This window comes from Elgaria multicarinata, chromosome 5, assembly GCF_023053635.1.
Source record: "Elgaria multicarinata webbii isolate HBS135686 ecotype San Diego chromosome 5, rElgMul1.1.pri, whole genome shotgun sequence".
NCBI lineage: Eukaryota > Metazoa > Chordata > Lepidosauria > Squamata > Anguidae > Elgaria > Elgaria multicarinata.
In genome coordinates, this window is record NC_086175.1 from 115728609 (window position 1) to 115746552 (window position 17944).

General features: G+C 43.5%; 1 protein-coding gene across 1 annotated transcript; it reads left to right on the top strand.

Moving 5' to 3' along the window:
• The first annotated feature begins 350 nt into the window (after positions 1-350).
• On the top strand, positions 351-4650 carry LOC134399740 (vitelline membrane outer layer protein 1-like). The gene is made up of 3 exons (XM_063127830.1): positions 351-521; positions 2802-2905; positions 4356-4650. Exons 1-3 carry the CDS (start codon positions 351-353, stop codon positions 4648-4650), a joined length of 570 nt encoding a protein of 189 aa, XP_062983900.1.
• The last annotated feature ends 13294 nt before the right edge of the window (positions 4651-17944 follow it).

Genomic DNA, 17944 nt, shown 5'->3' on the forward strand with positions numbered 1-17944 from the left:
AGGATGTCACTAAAACACAGTAAAGATCTCTCTCTCTCTCTCTCTCTCTGTGTGTGTGTGTGTGTGTGTGTGTGTCAGTCAGCTATACATTCCTTTATATGAAAAGTACACCCCAAATTCTGAAACCTATGAGTGGTTTTTATCAGAAACAAGTTCTTGCCTAACAGGTTTGGTTATTGTTGAGACACAATGTGCATTTAGGGCAAGTCTACCTACTAGTATTGCCCAAGCTTTCGCAAAGTTCTAAAAGTATTTCTTGGTTTCCCGGTGTTATCCAGCTCAAATCCCTGGACTATAAATTCTTAAGGCTGTTAGTCTTCAGCTCAATTTCTCAGAACAGTTGGTTTCCCATGGACCTCTCCATCAACACTGTGCTCGGCTTGATTCTCTCTTGTTGCCTCTGGGCTGCCGAAGGACGAAGTTATAATTCTATCCTCACTGTGACCAATGGAGGACCATGGGGATCATGGGGAGGTAACCAATTTTGCCCCGAAGGATATGCTCATGGCTTCTCACTGAAGGTAAGGACCCCCTTATACTTTCTCCTTTCCTTTTTTTTGCTCCCAATAAATTAGTGCTAGAACTCGAAACAAAAGTCTGGAAAACAATAGGTCATGGATGTGCCCTTAGTTCTACCAGTCCTTTATGAAAAGTAAGGAAAAGAGAAAGGGAATGATGAAATAGCTACTTGTTAATTTTAGTTGTCAAGTGAAAGATGTCAGCAAAAAAGCAAGGGAGATGGCTACATGGTGCTGTACTATTCATGAGGGCTGATGAAATTCTATACTTTTAAATCATTAGGTATTAAGATTTAAGACCAAATTCAGTGGCAGAATCAAATGGGGCATTTCTGCTAGGGCTGTGCAAGTCTAGACGTTCTTCGGATTTGGAATTCTGAGGCCTCGGCAGCCATTTTATGATATGATGGAGCCGCCATTTTAAAACATAGGCCTGGGACTCCAAAATGGAAGAACAGCCTACAACTCTCAGCATGCAGTGCCTGAGAGGGATGCACTTACCAGGGCCCAGGAACAGCGGGCATTCGTGGCCCAATTAAGCATTGCCCACATAATTTTGTTTGCATCCTGCATTCGTCTTGTTGACCTACTGGCATGATTGCCACTTGGAACTGGTCTGATTTTGAGGTCATTGTGAAAAGTACCTTTAACGAAATTTGACTGTGGGGGTGGAGAGGAGCGAAGAGCTCAGTTATGGAGCATACTTTGTCCAGCAAAAGACTTATGGTTGAATATATAGTATTCCCTTCCCAGAAAAGACTCTGTCTTGAGTTCCTGCTGAGCCATGAGTAGGCAGAACTGGGTAAGATGGACAAAGACGTTGACTCTGCAAAAGCCAACTTCACATGTTCCATTAAATTCAACCCATTATATGTGCTGCTGTCCTTACCTCTTCTATCAGTAGCAGATAACTTAGGGATAGCTTTGTTAGACCCGTTTCTTTCCTTTCCAGAGAAAATCTTTGGAATCCTAATGGTACCCTTTCTGGTATTTAGAAAGAATAGCAGGTTAAGAAGGAAAAGGACACATTCTAGTCTGAAATTAGTACCAGACTACACAGTCCACAAGCTCAGAGCATGATAGACTACTATGCCAAGGTTGCAACATCTAAAACAACCATCTAACATATTGCGCATTGGGTCATGTCTGCTGCTTCATTGCAGGATTAGCCTCTGAAAACAAAATAATTCCTTTCAGAATATAATTATAAAGCAACAATCCAGTGGGGTTGTCTAGTGATTTTTCTAGTAAATTTGATCGTCTGAATCCTATTGAACAGGCTGGATGTATATTTGATATGGATGGAAATACAAATCCATTATCAGTAACTGTATGTAAGTTATTGCACATGAAAAGAACTAACATTCATTGTTGACCTAACCTGCCCATTGCAATGCTATACAACAGAGGCTGCAACCCTGAGCAGGGTTAGGCTGCAACCCTGATTCCCAATAATAATCATTGTTTGGATCCAGGTCAACTTATTTGCCCCGAAATTATTCATGACTAACTTTTTAACATTACTTTCAAAGAGATTAAGTGTTATGGTCTCAGTTGCCATCCCACTACTGGAGTCATCTTCAGAGGAAGTGTCAGAACCTTCAGAGTTAGTTGGCCTTTCAGAAGACCCTGGCACTAGCCAAAATGGTTTGGGCCTTCAGAGGAGATTCCTTTGAATCTGCCTCCTAGAGAGGCAGAGAATCAGCTCCTTAGGCAGTGGGGGATGCTGGGCCACCACCTAGCCCCCAGGGACACCAGCACCTTAAGAGCCATGATAGGATGATGGCCAAGTGAAGGAGTTCTTGCTCACTGAAAATGACTATTCATGAGGAGGACATCTCAGAAGCCATTAACGTGTTGCAGCCTCTGGTAGCTCTGTCTACAGCATATGAACTCTCACTTGTAACTGGAGATTTGCTGGACACAATGCTGTTCCTGTAGCTCCTTATACCTTGACTTGTGTTTGGACTGCCTTTGGACTTCTACCTGCTGCTCTTTGGATTTTTGATTAGCCTTCACTGATATTTCATGTGATTGACCCTGCCTCCATCTCTTGACTTTTCTCTGGACAATCAAGTTTATTCAGTAAACTGTGCTTGACGTTTAGTTTTGCTTTAACTTCTCTATTGCATAACAAGAAACTGAACTTAACTGAACCAGGACTCTAAGTTTGACTAGCTTGGTCTTGATCCAACCCAGGGTCCATTATTCATGTAGATATGTGAACAGTTTTGCGAGCCTAGATTTATCCACAGCGTTAGCAGGGTCTTCTTTTCCTACCAGGTAGAGCCATTCCAAGGTGGTGGATACAGAGAAGATGACACAGCCATGAATGGAATCCGCCTTCACTGTACTGATGGTGCAGTAATTGAGTCTACAGTTGGCCCGTGAGTAGCTTATTTTTGTATTCTCTTCTTCTTCGGATATTCAAATCTGAGGTTCGGAAGCCATTTTGTGGCAGACCTGCCATTTTACGAAGGGATCAGCCATTTTAGGAGATGATCCGCCATTTTCTGGCAAAGTCCTTGGGCCCATTACAGCCTACAGCCCGCAGCATGCTGTGCCGGGGAGGGCTGGACTTTCTGGGGCCCAGGATCTCTTTTCGATCATCCCAGAGTGCAGGATTTGGAATAATGGGTTCAAATTACAGGAAGCCAGATTCCATCTGGACATCAGGAAAAACTTCCTGACTGTTAGAGCAGTGTGACAATGGAACCAATTACCTAGGGATGTCATGAGCTCTCCCACACTAGAGGCATTCAAGATGTAGCTGGACAGCCATCTGTCAGGGATGCTTTGAGGTGGATTCCTGCATTGAACAGGGGGTTGGACTCGATGGCTTTATAGTGCCCTTCCAACTCTACTATTCTATGATTCTATGAGAAAGGATGGAGCAATAGCAGCTATTGACAATGGCAGTGAGAAGGTAGACTCTTTGAGAGAAGGTCCCCATTGAGGGTATCTTGGCCTGGAGCTGGTCTGCTCCCTGGCAGGAAAAGACAATCTGTGGTTACCTGGGGAATCTGCCACTGCTTTCACCTGGGGATGAGTGTGCATAGAAGGGACAAAGATGGGCATTGTGTGAACACTTAAATGGAATACATGTAAAGCCCTAAAGACATTGGGCCTGTTCAGACAACATGCTAAGCCATGGTTAGGCCATTAATCCTTTTGCAGCAAATGTGTTTAAACCATGGTTATGTAGTCACCACGGTTAGGGATGGTTCACATGGCAAGGAGAGTTTTCTTCCTCTCTCAAACTACTAGAACCCGGGGTCATCCCATGAAGCTAATTGGTGGGAGATCCAGGACAAATAAAAGGAATTTACTTCTTCACAGAGTGCGTCGTTAAATTATGGAACTCACTACCACAAGATGTAGTGACGGCCACCCATTTGGATGGCCTTAAAAGGGGGTTGGACAAATTCCTGGAGGCAAAGGCTATCAATGGCTACTAGCCCTGATGGTTGTGTGCTATCTCCAGTATTCGAGGCAGTAAGCCTGTGTGCACCAGTTGCTGGGGAACATGGGTGGGAGGGTGCTGTTGCATCATGCCCTGCTTGTTCATCCCTGGCCAATGGCTGGTTGGCCACTGTGTGAACAGGGTGCTGGATTAGATGGACCCTTGGTCTGATCCAGCATGGCAGTTCTTATGTTGTTATGACATGCTAAGCCATAATGTTTAGCTCATAATGCTTAACTACCGTGGCTTAGTGTGTCCTCTGAACAGGATCAATGTCAGCATCTGCTTGAAGGCTCACAAAGGCTTGACCTCTTTTGGGGTGAGCAGAGGGATGCACATGCATTTCTAATTAGCATAATTGTCGTCCTTGACAGGTGGGGAAGTTGGACAGGGATTCAGTATTGCCCTCAAGGCAATCTGGTGTCTTTCTCCCTGAGAGTGGAACAACCGCAAGGGAGAGGCGATGATACAGCAGCCAACAACATCCAGTTCACCTGTGGAGATGGAGTTGGACTGCTGGGCCAAGGGCACACCCGGGGTAATTTTGGTGCATGGAGCCGTCGCTGCCAGACTGGCTTCATATGTGGAATCCGAACAAAAGTGGAGGCTCTCCAAGGCACGGGTGATGACACAACGCTTAATGATGTGACGTTCTTCTGCTGTAGCTGAACCACAAGGGTCTCCCCTTGCTAAATGTTTCTGGTAGTTTTTCCAAGATACTGTAAAAAATAAAATAGCCACCCTGACTACTAGCCATTGACATCTTTATCCTCCTTTCAGGTTTACTCTGTAATTTGCAGCTTTCGTTTACTCACATTTTATGAAGAAACTTCATTGTCAGCCCATTGCACTCCAGTCGTTTCTGCATTGATCATCCCAAGCCTGATTTGTGATGACTTTCTTTCATTTAAAACGAGTGAAAGGACCCAGGTTCACATGGATTGGAATAGTGTGATATAGCAAAGCCTTCAAGCAGATTTATGGGGCTGTCAAAGTTGGACACATTGTGTCCATGCCGACTGAGTGAAGCCACACTCTCTAGGAATGCCCCCTGCCAAGGTGTACCCCTATGGTTCCCTGAAGAAGGGACTTGTCCACTCCATTCTTCTGCGAGGGCTGCCCCACAGCAGGGAAAGGGGGAAGAGGGGCAGGAATACAACCCTTTGCCTCAGCCTGTTCCCTCCAGGCTTCAAACTGTATTGACTGCGAAGCAGTGTGTTGGCTAGGGAAGTCTTCCACCTAGTGACTGAAGATGGTACCACAGGCTTCAAACACATTTAAATTACAGTATAGGGACAACAATTGCATACACTTAATAGTAAATGAAAAGTCAAAAACCATAATTTGCAAGCATATTTGGTCTAATTCTTAAAACAATATTAAAAAAAACTTGCAATGTTGATATTGTGCCCCTCCAAACATATTTGAGGTAAGTGCTACATCTGAATGACTGGAACAGGATGCCAAAATTTGCTACACCGATTTTGCTCTAGCCCCCTGAAAAAAATAATACAATAAAACCAATGTATTAATTTATCAATATCTGCAGGGTGTTAAAGGGTTAGGTTGGAAATGATAAAAGTCTCCCTGCACACCTGGAATGATCCTAATACTTGCTAGTCCCCCACCTTATTGATCCCATTTGCATGTAATGCAGTTTTAATGGCTGGGGCATGCTAGGAGGTGTAGGATTTCTTTTCTATCTAAACATACATAGGATTGTGCCCTAAAAAAACCCACAGCCCTGACACATCCCGTGCAATGTTTGGCACTAAGGTGGTCAATAGAAATGCACCTGGTGTGGATATAATGGCCACGAAAGTTGCAGGATGTCACCAAGAGAAGGAAAATGCATTCCCCCCCTCCAGCTGCACTCTAGACTAGGGATAGGGAAATGTGTCAATTTCAGTTTCTCTTCAATTCTTATTTTCTCAGTATTAAATTCATTTCATCCCAAACTTTAAGAATTTATTTTTTAAACGATTGCCTGAAAATGCATAAGCATTTTTGAACACATTTCTCTGAATACCTGCATTTTGGCTAAATATACACCTTTTACAAGCAGTTTTCCTAATATAATGCAGATTTAAACATTATTTTCTCTAATATATACACATTCTGAAGGATTTTGATTCGCACAGTGCTTCAAAAGTGTGAAATTAGGTAAGTTTGCATAGAACCATTCCTAACCATGGTGGCTACATAACCACACTTTAAACACACTCACTAACCATTTGCTGCAAAAGGGTTCGGGGCCTAACCGTGGTTTAACGTGTTGTCTGAACAGACCCTATGAGGTGAGTTGGCTGCAGGCTCTTTCTTGCTTTTTTACACCCCTCCCCCCCCCCCCCCGGTAAAACCTATTTAAAGGCCCCAGCATTTCCTGGATCATGGCATCACATAGTCATAACCCTGCTTTTGGTATCATCTGCTGCCTACAGCTATGTGGGAGAAATTAGAAAGGGGGAGAAAGAACTTTGTGGAGGCTGACTAAATTCTTTGCTGTGCTGAAGCTACTGAGCTTCTGCAGAAGCCAAAGGTTCCAGTTCGCGGCAGTAAAATCAGATGCTGTGTGAAGTACCAGTATTTCACAGAAAGCTCTTCTGGCCCTTCCCCATCCCTCTTCAAAATGTCATTGCACACAAGCTCACATCAGTGGGTGTGTATGAGTAGAAAAGCAGGGGGAGAGAAAACAAATGTGCAGACTGTGGAAGGAAAACTGGCAGTCTTTCCTGCTAGTTGAAGGCCAGATCTACACCAAGCAGGATATAACACTTTGAAAATGGTTTGAAAACAGAATATGGAGTGTGTCTTGGGCCCCCACAGTTGTCACTACTGTTATAAACCATTTTAAAGAAGTCGTGTAGGTCCTGCCAAAAAGGCTGGTGTCATAGAATCATAGAATCATAGAATAGCAGAGTTGGAAGGGGCCTACAAGGCCATTGAGTCCAACCCCCTGCTCAATGCAGGGATCCACCCTAAAGCATCCCTGACAGATGGTTGTCCAGCTGCCTCTTGAATGCCTCTAGTGTGGGAGAGCCCACAACCTCCCTAGGTAGCTGATTCCACCGTCGCACTGCTCTAACAGTCTTCATGCTGCACTCCCGATTGGTCTGCTAAGATCTCCTAGTAATGTCAAGGCTACTGAACTCAGAGGGAAGAAGCAGTCTTGTATTAAGGAAGATGGCGGCAGTTGGACAGTTCAAAAGATCTGGGGCACAAACCAAGGTGTGTCCTATATAACAACGCCCATGACTGTTTCTTCAGATTACTAGAATCCAGAACAAATTATCTTCCATGGAACTCTCTGTCAGCATTGTGCATCTCATTTAATTTATTACATTTCTATACACGATAGTACAGTGAAGTTCTCTAGGCAGTTTTGAAAGATTAAAACCCTTTAAAAATACAATAAATGTACATAGTATAAGTTGACATACAAATATAAGAACAGATAACACACACACACGTAAGTAATTTTAAATAATAAACAATAAGAAAATCTAGGACTTGATTAAAACCTTCATATACGCTACCCAATACCAGCAGTAGAGGAAGGTCTTCACCAGGTGCCAAAAGGTTAACAATGTTGGCATCAGGTGGGCCTTTGCTGGGGAGAGCATTCCATCATTGGGTGGCTACCACCCTTGTTGCGACCTTCTGAGCCTCCCCGAGGGGAGGGCTGTAGATGCTCAAACTAGCAAATGGGTAGGTGTTCTGTGAGGTATTATGGACCCAACTCATGTATGGCTTTATTGCTTAAAATCAGGACCTTGAATCGGCCTTGGAAACATACAGGCAGTAAGTGCAAGTGGGCCAGAATCGGTGTGATACGTTTGGACCTTTTTGTCCCTATTGTCAATGTGACTGACACATTTTGCATGAGCTACATAGTACATAAAATATGTAGTATATAACTGAAACTTCACTTGGCATAGGGCAGGGTGGGAATCTCTGGACTTCGATATGCTTTTGGACTCCAACTGCCATCAGCCTAGCCAGCATGGGCAATGACCAGGAATGATGGGAATTGTAGTGTTAACATCTGGAGGGCCACAGGTTCTCCATTCCTGCCACAGGCAAATTCTTCAATGGCTTCCACAGTCCTTGATCATTATTGTCCTTTTTCTAAGCACCCCCCCCCCTTTTTTTTTGGAGAAAGTTCTTGGATGGGATTGGGTGCTGGCTTTGCAACTCCAAGTCATCTGGAATGAAACTGATTATGTGGATCATTTTCAATCTGCGTTCAGGCCTGGTTATGAGATGGAAACAGCATTTATGACCTTGATCGATGCCAGATGAGGGAAGTGTTTCCCTGTTGGTTCTCCTGGACCTCCCAATCAAGAGGCGTAGTGGCTAAAGTGTTGGGCTTGGAGTCGGGAGATCTGGGTTCTAGTCCCCATTTGGCCATGGAAACCCACTGGGTGACTTTGGGCCAGTCACAGACTCTCAGCCCAACCTACCTCACAGGGTTGTTGTTGTGAGGATAAAATGGAGAGAAGGTGGATTGTGTATGCTGCCTTGGGTTCCTTGGAGGAAAAAAGTGGGATATAAATGCAATAAATAAATAAATTAAATAAAGAAATAAGATGGAGCTATACTAGAGTGACCAGATTTAAAAGAGGGCAGAGCACCTGCAGCTTTAACTGTTGTGATGAAGAGGAAATTTCACCAGGTTCCCCATATATACAAATGACACCTGCTGAAATTTCCTTTTCAATACAACTGTTAAAGATACAGGAGCCCTGTCCTTTTCATATGGTTACCCTATTCTTGTCTGGATTACTGCAATGCATTCTTTTGAAAATGCTCAGGAAATTTTAGCTGGTCCAAAACAAGCAGCAAGATGGTTAACAGGAACTGGCCAATGTGATCATATTATGTCAGTACTTTTCCAGCTGTACAGACTGACAGTCTTTGTCCAGGCCTGATTCAAAGTGCTGTTATCTGAAGGATCATTTCCTCACATATATACCTGCCTGGACCCTAAGACCACCTTCAGCAGTCCTTCTCTGCTAGCCCCTGCCAAAAGAAGTGAGGCAGGTGGCTACCAGGAAGAGCCCATTTTCTGCTGTGACATCCCGGCTGTGGAATGAGCTTCCTAAGGAAGTTCACCTGGCCATCAGGTGAAGACTTTTTTATTTTCCCAGGCATTTTAGCATTCCAGTCTTTTAGCTCTGTTGTTGTAAATTTGCTCTTGCATTTCAAACCTCTGCATTGCTGCTAGGTTTTACTCTGGTTGTACTTTTATGTGGCCGTTTTAAGATAGTATATTCTGTATTGTGTTTAATTTTGTTTTTTCTGTCTTTAATTTTTGTGAACTGCCCGGAGAACTTCAGCTGTTGGATGGTATGGAAATATAATAAATGAATGAAAAATGAAGGAAGTTGTGCATATTGCTCTCAGCACTTTGACTCTCCCTAAATGCTTGACTGTGGTCGGAATGTAATATATCCTCATGCTGTTTTGTATTGGTGTTGGCATGCTACACAATTAAAACTGAATATTTGAGAAGACAAGCTCCTCCCTAGTTTCCAACTTCTTAATTATAGCATAACTTTGTTTGTTTTACACATTTTGGCATTTCCTTGTTCATTGTAGTCTTAACTTCCTTTTTTTTCTCATGAAACAAAAAATATGACAATCATTTAATTCCTGACAGTCATACTAAATATTCTGTTAACGTGACCTTTACATAGCCCATGATGTAAGTTAACACATTCTTTGCAGGGAGGAATGAGGGTGGGGGACCACTGCCTATCACTTCCCCTGGCCTGGCCCTCACATTTTCCCCACCAGTGAGTGGGGGTGGGGTGGGATTGGTTGGCACTATGTGCCTCACCGCTTTAAACCCGTCACCTAAAATGTGGCTACCCCACCTAGCAAGGAAGGCTGGCTACAGGGCATATTGCCTCTGAACACAGACATGTTGCTTTCTAAGAACATAAGAAAAGCCCTGCTGGATCAGGCCAAGGTTCCGTCTCATCCAGCACTCTGTTCCCACAGTGGCCAACCAGCTGTCGACCAGGGACCCACAAGCAGGACACCGTGCAACAGCACCTCCCCACCATGTTCCCCAGCAACTGGTGCATATAGGCTTACTGCCTATGATACTGGAGGTAGCACACAGCCATTAGGGCTAGTAGCCATTGATAGCCTTCTCCTCCAGGAATTTATCCAGCCCTCTTTTACATCCATTCAAATTGGAGGCCATCACCACATCTTATGGTAGTGAATTCTGCAGTTTAGCTGTGTGAAGAAGTACTGGAAAAGGTGAAAAGAAAGGAAGGCACAAGTATAGAGAATAGAGAAAAGAAGAGACCTCAAAACCGCAGAAGAATCAAGGTACTAGGGCCTAATCTAACACCAAGCAGGATATTGCACTATGAAAGTGGTATGAAAGCAGTATATAAAATGCAGGAGCCACACTACAGCTTTATAGCGGTATTGAAGTGCACTGACAATTGTTCGGGGCCCACTGACACATACCATATACCGCTTTCATACCACTTTCATACCACTATATCCTGCTTGGTGTAGGTGTCAACCTGGCTTATTCACAGTGAATAACATTGTTTAAGGAGTTCCTTTGAAGAAATTGGTTCTTTTGTCCCTGAAGAGGATTCTTCCAACTGGAAATGCATTGAGCCCTAAAAAACTGTTTCCTCTGCACCACCACCCCTCGCCCCACCAGCAAACTGCCAGGTTTGCTGAATCACCCCAGACCTAGGCAATGTAGGCATATGGTCCCCCTAACTTAGGTGCCATCTCTCCCTTGGCTGAGCCAAATTAGCTCCTTGGTAGACCTTGGAGCTTAAGGCAATGAAGCAAGTGGGATTTAACTGGAACACAAGTGGAGAAAGAACCATGCTGAATCTGATCAAACGCTGGTTAGAGCTCGTCATGGAACCTACTGTGTGACAGAGAGGGTGGCAAAGAAGAAGTTATTTTCCACCTCCATTGCACTTTCACAGTGTCGCCCAGCAGAGCTGTTTAGGGTGGTGAAGGGTTTATGACAATCTGACCCTGAAAAGGAAGCTGTAATAACAAAACAACAACAACAACAACAACAACAACAAAAAGCAGATGGCCACACTATGGCAGCAAACAAAGCCCATTGCTTTGGACCCTGGAGGAGGGAGATTCAGTCCAAATTTCCAGCATCTGAGCTACTTTTAGTAAGCAAATTGCACTTACAAAAGTGAGACAGCCAGTCTGTTTACTGCAACAACCAAAGTAGGTCAATCTAGGTTAGGCGTGGGCAACTGGTACCCTCTGGCTTTTTTGGCCATCAGCTCCCATCAGCCCTATCCAGCACAGCCATTGGTGAAGGATCATGGGACAAAAAGTTGGTGGCCCAGTTCTCAATGTTCTCAAGATGATTACTGAAGAAAGTAACTATTCCCTACCACCACCAAAGCTGTCTTGGAGTGGCAAGCCTCAGTTAATTAAGCACGTTGCATAGAAGGTAATCAGGAATTCAGAGAATTAAATAAATAACAAGATAACTGATACCAATAGAATAATAGAGTTGGAAGAGGCCTATAAGGCCATTGAGTCCAACCCCAATAGGGAGGCTATGAAATGAGTTCACAATGCACTTTTGATCATTGTTATCAAAATGTAATTGGCAATGCAGTTTGGATAATATCCAAAGAAAGAGTGCTGAATTATAACTCATCACCAGAATTGAAAAGGGTTTTGTAGAAAATGAGAGACATGGAGCTGTATTATTCAAGGTCAGAGTGAACTTAAAAGATTTCACTTATCAATTAATGAGCAAAAATATTTTTAAGGAGTAAGTATTAATTCACATAAATAGATGTCTAGAAAAGTTTGATCAAAAGGTTTGAGGAAAGGAAACCCAGCCATATTCCTGGGGTATAGATTGATATATGGGCTATAAATTGACATATGACACTGTACCTAGATCCAGAACAGATGACCTTCCATGAAGCTTCCCTTGATCCTTTGCTGCTGTGTTTGGAATACCGAAAGCTGACAATATAATTCTATCCTCATGGTGCCAAATGGAAGACAAGAGAATGATTGGGGGAATGACACAATTTTGTACCCATGATTAAATTATGGTTTCTCATCATCAGAAGAAACTAAATGAGAAAACGTAATAATTTTCTAGAAAAGAATATACATCCTCCAGGGCATCTAGATAGCATCACAATCAATACACCATCATATATCAATTTACATCCCAGTTGTGGGACATATCATGATCCAGCATCTGCACACCAATGTACTAGAACTAATGACAGGAAAATGCTGAATTCTGGACATATTTGTTATTTAAAAGCTAATTCCATCCCTTACCTCCAATACACCCCCTTTTCCCTCCAGTTAGCAGGAGTCAAAAGTTGCAGATCTGGGGCCTACAGAGATGTGCCAGGCAAGCTAGATTTGTAGGCCTCACCCTCTGCTGTGTTTGCAAGCAGAGATTCCATTAAAGCAGAAAAGATCGGGGAGCTGACAAACTCTACGTGCTGCGTTGCCAATCAGAGAATGAGTGAGTGATGGTGAGACAGAACACATCACTTTTAAAAAAAAGTGCTAATGATTCACTTCAGATGGTCTGGGAAACAGATAAAGGAATCTAAATTGAGGGACAAGATTAGAATGCTTTGTGGGACAGATGTCCATTTAAAACAATATCAGTTAAAAATAAGGAATTAATGTTGAAACTGACCTAGAAATGGTATCTTACACCTAGGAAAATATCAATGATGAGCCCAGGGACATCCCCAGAATGCCGGAGGGGATGTTCTGTGGTTTTTCCCTAAGGCAAATCTATTTTGGAAATCAGTGTTCCAAGAGATTAGCTCAATAACTGGACAATGGGTTCACCCAATTTCTCATCTAGCACTGTTAAATTTATACAGAGTACTTGATAGTAACTTATTAAGTGAGGAATTAATAAGCCATCTACTGGCGGTGGCTAGATGGTTGATTAACAAGCATTGGCAAGATGGCAAAGGGCTCCATATTGAAAATTGGTACCAGAGGGAATGGCAAATTGCTCTCTTAGAAAAATTGATTCAAAAACTAAGGATAGTGCTAGGACAACTAAGCGAAGACAAACTTGAAGGGGTATGGAGGAAATGTATTGATTCTGTGAATAAAGAAGAAGATGAGGGAATGCCTCCATCATCATATATTGAGTTATGGAGAGTATGGGGGCAGGAGGGTAAGGAAACTAAGGGCTCATCTACACCAAGCAGGATATTCCACTATGAAAGTGGTATGAAAGCGGTATATAAAAGGCAGGTGCCACAGTACTGCTTTATAGTGGTGTTGAAGTGCACTGACAACTGTTGGGGCCCGTTGACACATACCATATACTGCTTTCATATCACTTTCATAGTGTTATATCCTGCTTGGTGTAGATGTGTCATGGGCCCCAACAGTTATCCGTGCACTTCAGTACCACTATAAAGCAGTAGTGTAGATCCTGCAGTGTATGTTATAATACTTGATCTATGTAACCAGAATTAAAGGGTGGGGGGGAAGTGCTACTGAAATACAGAAAAGAAGTGGAGAGACATTTCTACGAATGGATATCAGAACAGGCTCACTAAATGCAACAGAACTGTCATTTCAAAATGTCTTAAAGGACAGAGCTGTGCCATTATACAGCTGTTTGTTGCTAGACAGGGGATTTCAGATAAGGATCCCCCCCTTGGGGAGGTTCTATACTGAAGTAGTGCTGATGAGGGCTTAGACTCCAAAATATCTTTGAATGCTAGGACACGACCCTAGATAACATGAAACAGAAGACAGGAGGGCTAATTTTGTATATGTTTACACTTCAAGTGAATTGGCTATATTTTTCGCATTCCCCCTATAACTGTGTATTAATAATGGGTGAAACCTCCAAAGCCTGTCCCACGTCCCACTCGCCAGACCCCCACCAGCTGCTCATCCCCATTAGACCATTTCCACCAGCAATTTTGCATAAATGACACTATTTATGGCTGCCATTTTGTGCAAAATGGCAATTTCTGTAAATAGTGTCTCCGTCATTTTGCGCAAAATGGCGGATCACAGGTAAGCTGGGATTACCTGCAAGCATGAGGGTTCGCAAGCTGACATTCAGTGGGCCAAGCTGGTGAAAAGTCACAGAGCTTGAGCCCCAACCAGATTCTCATCCCAGGGGGAATCCGCATGTCGTACCGAGATCGCTTCTAAGCGACCCCAGTGCGGCGTGAAAGCGATCGTGTAACTGGCCTTTGGAAGAGCCGACGAAGAGACGTCCTTCCCGCCGCCACAGCCGCCGCCACCACCCACAGACCTCCTTGCTGGCTGGGACGGAGAGCTCGGGGGAAGAAGGCGGGGTGGAGAGCTTCTTCCACTCTCAACCCCACCTTCTTCAGCCGAGCTCTCCTCGCCAGTCGGCGAGGAGGTCTGTGGGTGGCAGCGGCGGCGGCAAAGACGTCTCTTCGTCGGCTCTTCCAAAGGCAAGTTACACGATCGCTTTCACGCTGCACTGGGGTCGCTTAGAAGCGATCTCGGTACGACGTGCGGATTCCCCCCCTGTTGTGTATGGGTCATGTTCTTCCCAGGACTCTGAGCTGGTAATAGTAACCAAGCTGCAATAACAAAAATGGGTGATAGCCACACTATTGCAACAAACAAAGCCCATGTTCCAGTTCGAATGGCCAGCAACTGAGCTACTTGTTAGTAATCAAATTGCTACAAAAGTTAGATAGCCAGTCCATTAACTGCAACAATCAAAGTACTACCAACTGCGGTGAGCGAATACCCTGTGAGCAAATATTTGCCCCAGAAGCTTTTGCATCTTGCAAGATTCCTGCACCAATCTGAATAATAGGTTACCTTACAAACCTTTATCCAAAATAAAGTGATGGCCACCAATTTGGATGGCTTTGAAAGGGGTTGGATAAATTCCTGGAGGCGAAAGCTATCAATGGCTACTAGCCCTGACGGTTGTGTGTTATCTCCAGTATTTGACGCAGTAAGCCTGTGTGCACCAATTGCTGGGGAACATGGGTGGGAGAGTGCTGTTGCACCATGTCCTGCCTTGTTGGTCCAAGGCCAATGGCTGGTTGGCCACTGTGTGAACAGAGTGCTGGACTAGATGGACCCTTGGTCTGATCCAGCAGGGCTCTTCTAATGTTCATGTGTTCTTAAAGTTATTTGGTCTTCCACATTTTTCTCATAAGCTTATCTCTCTCGTAAGCTTATAATTTTCGTAAAGAAACAAATGATATATTGAAATGTATTATCGTATGAGATTTGGATCAATTCTAACATGAGGCATTGGTATTCTATCAAATTGGCAAGGGAGCTGCAGGATGTCACCAGGTCACAGAAAATTGCTAGTTGTTCTTTCCTTTGGATCAGTTCCAACCCAAATTCTCAGAAGCTTTATGTGGTTTTATAGAAACCTTTTTGCTACACTATTGAGCCATCACTGACAGCCAATGTTTGTTTAAGACAAGATTATCTAATAATATTGCCCAGTATTTCCTGGTTCACATGTTGGTAGAGTTGGATGGAATTTGCAGGCATAGTTGCCCCTTGTGAAGGGATCAAGGCCTGCCAAGTTTCACATGAATAGGTTGTGTGCATGCGTGCGTGCACATGTGCAAGAGCAGCATTAGCAGTTTTACAAAAGATTACAGTAATTTTTGCAGGTGTGAATGATGTAGCAAGTTCTGTTGCTGAGGAATACTGTTTGCCTTCAGAAAGGAAGGAAAAACATATAAAATTTCCTCCAGTAGTGCCCCAAAACCTTGTCATGGAGAAAGGGCAGGTATTTTTAAGGAAGCAGGAGATTTTCAGCTAGCTGAGAGTTATGGAGCTGAAAAAAAGGAGGTTATGGGCAATGGAAATACAGAAGCATTCATTCCTGGTTGTCAGCATTGGGTGAAATTTGCAGTCATAGAAGACCTGTAGGGGGGCATTATGCCTACCAAATTGCAGACAAATAGGTGCAGCGGGTAAGGAGTTACGATGAATGGAAAACATTTTGTGCTCAATTTGCACCAAAGTCATAGAAAGTGCAATAGGACATGAGTGGATGATGGATGTGGAACATACAGCGCAGAGGCAGAAGGATAATCATCCAGCATTTTCCAAGCAAGCACACAATGCTACGTCTTCTCAGGTCCGCCACAATGATGTAATTTGCTTGTATAACACAGCTGTGTCTTCACAAACCCCAAAGCCAATGAGAGTCTTGTGCTGGAGGCACTGATTAAAAGACAGTTCCTAAGACATAACAGGAGAAAAAGGGGTGTATTATATATAAAAAAGGAGGCCCATTGCCTTCCATCTGCTTAGGCACAGACTAGAGCCCCAATTGTTAGTGTTATCAGCCCAAGGGGTCTCTCAAGCCCCAGGCAGTTAGCTCAGAACCTTGTTTCTTGAGACATGGCTTTTTTTCTTCTTCTTTTTTTGTAGAAATAGGGTGGCCAGGGGACAGAGGACAGTCTTCTTTTGGAAGTTGGCCTCTATTTGATCAGTTATCCAGTCCATGAATGTTTCTATATGAGGCTTTTATTGCATGCTCATGATAGTCACTCACTTTTTTTGTGGGTCCCGTACACAATGTTGCCAACCTCCAGGGCCCCTTCTATCCTTTCTGGCCATTATAGTGGCTTAGTTCCCTATGGGGAAAATGTGAGAAGAGACTTCAACGCGTGATAAATTTCTGGTGAATTTCCAGAATGCTGCTATATCACAGCACCATCTAGTGGACGTATAATGAAACACAGGCCCCATTCAGACAACACACTAAACCATGCTGCTTAACCACAAAATGGCTAATGGAATGTGTTAAGGTCAATGCATTCCGTTAACCCTTTTGTGGTTGAGGAGCATGGTTTGACGTGTTGTCTGAACGGAGCCATAGAGAACCTGCCCAGAAAGAAAACCCCCAGATGAAACCACATGCAATGAGCTGATCATAATCCTGCAAGGAACCCAGAAGCAGAAGTCCTGGTAAAAGTGTAGGTTTTTTTTTTTAGTTCATATAGAAATGCTCCAAGCCTGGTTTTAAGTTGAGGAACCATTATGGGAGAGAGAGAAAGTGCAGCGGCAAGGGCCTAGAAGTTACCTATCAACAGTGAGCAATTGGACATCAGACTGAGCAGGTGAAGAGTCCACTTGTTCAGTCTTCTTGACTATGATGAGATGTGTTGTATTTCTATTTAAATGATAGTCAATATTTCTACGTTTGCAGCTATAAAAATTTGCACATGCAAATTGGCATCCTCTTTTGTTCTAATTTTTGGTGATGTAATTCCTCTTTTTTTTTTTTGGCAATGCAGAAGTGATCACTCTAGTGAAAAAACCTACAGGCTTTCTAGCTTTATGGGCTGTTTGCCTTGCTCCATGTCTTCTCATGCAAATTGCCCTTTCCAGTCCCCTATTATAAACTTTCCTTTCCTTTAGCAGGCTTTGTCTTTGCAAAGAAGCACCTACAATTATACATAGCTCACAAAGCCTGTGCTTTGCCTTCCCTATTACTTCCAAGCTTCTGCTGGCCTTGGGAAGCTTCTCATAGTTCCTTGCTCTCATCAGCCCCATGATGTCGTCCTGCCCCTGCTCCAGCCTCATATATATAAGTCTGCCTTTCCGGAATGGAAATCCTTTTGCTTCCTCACTTATAGTTTTGTCTTGCCCCTTGATCAGATGCTCGAGCCTGATTACCTTGCCGGGAAGAGGTCTGGCAGTTTTCCATTTTCTTCATCTTTTCCTATGAGTGGGGCTAATCCTTCAAGGAGACAGCTGCGCATCCCTCATTACTGCTTTGATTTTAACACATTGTCAAAATCTTAAGGTTCACACATCATAATCCTCAGCAGTAAGTTTCTTCCTTTCTCCGTATGTCTTGTGACAAATACTTGTCCCAAAAGCCTTTGAAGCTTGCAAGACTCTTGCAACAACCTGAATAATACACTACCTGCAAATATCGATCCAAAAT